This window comes from Oncorhynchus tshawytscha, unplaced genomic scaffold (genome assembly GCF_018296145.1).
Source record: "Oncorhynchus tshawytscha isolate Ot180627B unplaced genomic scaffold, Otsh_v2.0 Un_scaffold_2906_pilon_pilon, whole genome shotgun sequence".
NCBI lineage: Eukaryota > Metazoa > Chordata > Actinopteri > Salmoniformes > Salmonidae > Oncorhynchus > Oncorhynchus tshawytscha.
This window is the reverse complement of record NW_024609776.1, coordinates 222,158-227,500: the sequence shown is the minus strand read 5'-3', so window position 1 is coordinate 227,500 and position 5,343 is coordinate 222,158. Positions and strand designations below refer to the sequence as shown.

Sequence of the window (5,343 nt, the reverse complement as noted above, 5' to 3'; positions counted from 1 at the left end):
AGGACAGATGATTTTTACACGCTAAGCGCTTCAGCACTCGGCGATCCCGTTCTGTGAGCTTGTGTGGTCTACCAATTCGCGGCTGAGCTGTTGTTGCTCCTAGATGTTTCCACTTTACAATAACAGCACTTACAGTTGACCGGGGCAGCTCTAGCAGTGCAGAAATTTGACGAATTGACTTGTTGGAAAGGTGGCATCCTATAACGGTGCCACATTGAAAGTCACTGAGCTCTTCATTAAGGCCATTCTACTGCCAATGTTTGTCTATGGAGATTGCATGGTTGTGTGCTTGATTTTATACATGTCCACATGCTTTTGTATATATACTGTGTCTGTCTCCAGACTGATGAGTGTGTGGGATAATGCCTGTGTCTGTCTTCAGACTGATGAGTGTGTGGGATAATGCCTGTGTCTGTCTCCAGACTGATGAGTGTGTGGGATAATGCCTGTGTCTGTCTCCAGACTGATGAGTGTGTGGGATAATGCCTGTGTCTGTCTCCAGACTGATGAGTGTGTGGGATAATGCCTGTGTCTGTCTCCAGACTGATGAGTGTGTGGGATAATGCCTGTGTCTGTCTCCAGACTGATGAGTGTGTGGGATAATGCCTGTGTCTGTCTCCAGACTGATGAGTGTGTGGGATAATGCCTGTGTGTCTCCAGACTGATGAGTGTGTGGGATAATGCCTGTGTCTGTCTCCAGACTGATGAGTGTGTGGGATAATGCCTGTGTGTCTCCAGACTGATGAGTGTGTGGGATAATGCCTGTGTCTGTCTCCAGACTGATGAGTGTGTGGGATAATGCCTGTGTCTGTCTCCAGACTGATGAGTGTGTGGGATAATGCCTGTGTCTGTCTCCAGACTGACTCCAAGGTGAACGGTACAGCCCTGTCCTCTCCCTCCACCTCGTCCCAGCGCTCTGACACCAGTCTGCCTCTGATGCGTGTAGCAGGCAGCCAGACTACAGAGACCATGGGTGAGACTGGAACTCCACTCAGCACAACATCACCAGCTATGAGCCCAGTGGACCAGACTGGTTGTTACAGTGTTATGTCATATGTTGGGACACTATGGTCCGGTTGATGCTGTACTGGTTTTAAAAATACGTTTCCTATGAAGTCATTATACTAACCTGAAGATGACTGGTTGGAATCATTTTCTTTGCTGTAGGTGACGATGAGCTGTCAAGTCCGTCCCAAGATGCATTGGGGCTAGAGGAGGTGATGGAGCAGCTAAACAACTCCTTCCCCCACAGCCAAGGTAGGACGCACACACACACACACACAAAGACACGCACATAAACACGCACACACACGGACATCCTACTCGCTCAAGCAATTTCCATAGATGCACAAATCACCTCATGTTAGAACTACAGTCCAGGAGGGTCATTCTCCTAATGATCTAACCAGTAGGATCAGCCTCAGTGGCATATCTTGAGCACTGTTATTAATTCTACACTTTGACTGACCTCTTGAAGTACATGGACCCTTTTCCTCTCAGTCCTCTGATTGTTCCCTCCTTTCTCTTTATTTCCTTCTTCCCTGTTCTGTTTCTGTGACCCAGGAGGTCGAAGGGGAAACCATTGAGAGGTCAGTGGGGTCACCAGCCCCGTCTACTGTACCCTCCTCTCCTGGCCAGTTCTCCCTCTTCTCTCCTCTCTCCATTTCATTCCTCTCTATTCCTCTCATATTTCTTGGTGTATTTTGTGTTTGTTCGAGGGGGTGGGGTGGGATTGTTTACGTTAGTATTTTAAGATGTGCATTGATGAGTGTTTAATATTTGGGTGAGAGTGTGTGTATGTCTGTCTGTCTGACGGTCCCTTCTGTCCCTCGTCTCCAGGACTGAGTGTAGGCAGTCTGTTCCACATGGCAGACGACCTGGGTCGAGCCATGGAGTCATTGGTCAACGTGATGACGGACGAACAGAGTGGCGAGTAGCGGAAGACGAGGGCCCGCCCCTTACCCACTCCCCAACCAACCGCATGCTTTTCTAGTCAAAACAACTGGATTGGACACGTTTACAAAGAGAAATATACATATATTTTTGTGAAGGATCAGCATTACAAAACTTGTAGATTTCAGTAGTTTCTTAAAAGTATCGAAAATGGTTTTATTAACAAAAAGGCAGGTTTTTAAACTTCTATGCAATTGTATAAAAACAGAAGAGAAAGAAAAGTGTGTAAATCTTGTGAACGTATTTCCATTTCTTTGTATGGAGCATTTCACAACATTTGTATCAAAAAGACAGATTGTAAACATAAGGGTGCTTTATATTACAAAACTATGTTTATTATAACAACAAAAGATGAGATACTGTAAAGGCAATGCAGTCGTCCTGTACCCTTTCAGCGTAGAGAGACTGACTGTGTGTATGTATGCACGTTTGTGTGTGTGTCTTGGTACGCAAGGGTGTGTGTGACGTGTGTGTGACGTGTGTGTGAAGGTAATCTATTTTCCACATTTGCATTATAGCTTTTGCTTTGGGCTGATGCACCTCTCGTTGTTTATCAAACCATCCATCCATCCATAGGTCATAGGTCATCTTTTTCTTTAGTAGTGTCTGTTTGATGATCATAATATGATACTATGCCCTTTGCCTCGTTCACCGCAGCTCTGGTCCACTCCTATGTGTTGAATCTACCACGAGGAGCCATAGAGCACAGACTGAAAGGTCCAATCTGGGATATTAACAGCCGTTATTGTTGTTTTTCAAATGAAGGATTGGGCCTTTAACACTGACAGAAAGAAAGTAATAGTGTTGTTTTAATACCTATTCATAGTGGTTTTGTAGGATTATGGAATTTAATTTCAATTTAATACCATTTAAAATAGAGCTACAGTACAGTGTGACATTCAGCTGTTTGTAATCCTGAGATTATTTTATTGATTTGATCTGAGTTCTCTCCTAGTGTGATTGGGAGTGGTTTAAGATACTAGTGTAGGATTCTAGAACCCCCAGTAATGCAAGCTCTACCTCGTTTTAATTGGTCAAAACCCAACATTCACATTCTTCTTCATTCTGATCCTTCCTAGGAAGGTGCAGAAAATATTCTACTGTAGTTGGATGCCATCGTAAAGAACCCATCCATGTTTTGAAATGGAATGAGTCCCTCCAGATACATACACTGTAGTGTCCTCAGTGTAGCTGGATGCCATCGTAAAGAACCCATCCATGTTTTGAAATGGAATGAGTCCCTCCAGATACATACACTGTAGTGTCCTCAGTGTAGCTGGATGCCATCGTAAAGAACCCATCCATGTTTTGAAATGGAATGAGTCCCTCCAGATACATACACTGTAGTGTCCTCAGTGTAGCTGGATGCCATCGTAAAGAACCCATCCATGTTTTGAAATGGAATGAGTCCCTCCAGATACATACACTGTAGTGTCCTCAGTGTAGCTGGATGCCATCGTAAAGAACCCATCCATGTTTTGAAATGGAATGAGTCCCTCCAGATACATACACTGTAGTGTCCTCAGTGTAGCTGGATGCCATCTTAAAGAACCCATCCATGTTTTGAAATGGAATGAGTCCCTCCAGATACATACACTGTAGTGTCCTCAGTGTAGCTGGATGCCATCGTAAAGAACCCATCTATGTTTTGAAACGGAATGAGTCCCTCCAATCTGAATGTGTTCAGATACATACACTGTACTGTCCTCAGCGGTTCATTAAGATATAGAAATTAAATGTCAGACATGTTTAAGGAAACTGGACCAGGGTGCACTACTGTTATCCATCCTGGACAGACTAGAGTTGATCTTCTGTGTGCTAATGCATTTGTTTAGTTTTATTTGTGTGCTCCTTTATGGAATTGCATGGTGTGGGGGCGTTATCAGTGTGAGATCACAGTTGATGTTTATTTCAAACCCAAACAATTGAAGGTATTCTTCAGGATTATTACAGTTTCATGACAACACCTTTTTGCTTCGTTTTGTCACCATGTTTATAGCAGCATGATCAAAGATAATGATTCATTAATCCACTGTGTCATTCATTTCTAACCCTGGAGTTGTATTGTCCATCTTTTTCAATAACTCATTTGTTCCACAACATATCAAATTCCACCAAATATATGCCTTACTACTGTATTATAACATGCTTTACTGTGTCTATCAATAAAGCGGTGATGTTGACTTGAGCTCCGTCCTCCTCTTTCTCTAAACACACACACACCACCTCACACACACACACACACACACACACACCTCACACACACACACCACACACACACACACACACACACACACACACACACACACACACACACACACACACACACACACACACACCACACACACACACACACACCTCACACACACACACCTCACACACACACACACACACACACACACCACACACACACACACACACACCACCTCACACACACACACACACACACTCACACACACACACACACACACCACCTCACTCACACACACACACACCACCTCACACACACCACACACACACACACACACACACACACACACACACACACACACACACACACACACCACACTCACACACACACACCACACACACACACACCTCACACACACACACACACACACCACCTCACTCACACACACACACACCACCTCCTCACACACACACACACACCACACACACACACCACCTCACACACACACACCACCTCACACACACACACACACACCACACACACACACACACACACACCACCTCACACACACACACACACACACACATACACACACCACCTCACACACACACACACACACACCTCACTCACACACACACACACCACACACACACACCACCTCACTCACACACACACACCACCTCACACACACTCACTCACACACACACACCACCTCACTCACACATACTCACACCACCTCACACACACACACACCACCTCACTCACACACACACACCACCTCACTCACACACACACACACACACCTCACTCACAGACCGTCACACACACACACCTCACTCACAGACCATGACAAACACACCACCTCACTCACACACACACACACACACACACACCTCACTCACAGACCGTCACACACACCACCTCACTCACAGACTGCCACACACACACACCACCTCACTCACAGACTGTCACACACACACACCACCTCACTCACACCATCACACACACACACCACCTCACTCACAGACCATCACACACACACACCACCTCACTCACAGACCGTCACACACACACACACCACTCACTCACAGACCATCACACACACACCACCTCACTCACAAACCATCACACACACACCACCACTCACTCACAGACCGTCACACACACACCTCACCACCTCACTCACAGACTGTCACACA

At 45.6% G+C, this 5,343-nt stretch overlaps 1 protein-coding gene across 14 annotated transcripts in view; it reads left to right on the top strand.

Annotated features, from left to right (window-relative positions):
• The window catches only part of dmd (dystrophin), a 175,162-nt gene extending 171,021 nt beyond the window's left edge, over window positions 1-4,141 (top strand). For 13 of the 14 annotated variants that reach the window (XM_042317889.1, XM_042317888.1, XM_042317891.1 and 10 more), the window contains 3 exons: window positions 859-973; window positions 1,168-1,257; window positions 1,840-4,141. In XM_042317889.1, coding sequence (XP_042173823.1) covers window positions 859-973; window positions 1,168-1,257; window positions 1,840-1,937 — 303 coding nt within the window. In that variant the 3' untranslated portion in view covers window positions 1,938-4,141. Of the gene's footprint in view, window positions 1-858; window positions 974-1,167; window positions 1,258-1,563; window positions 1,590-1,839 lie in introns of all 14 variants that reach the window. The other variant, XM_042317890.1, reaches the window with a different exon arrangement.
• Window positions 4,142-5,343: the final 1,202 nt, after the last annotated feature.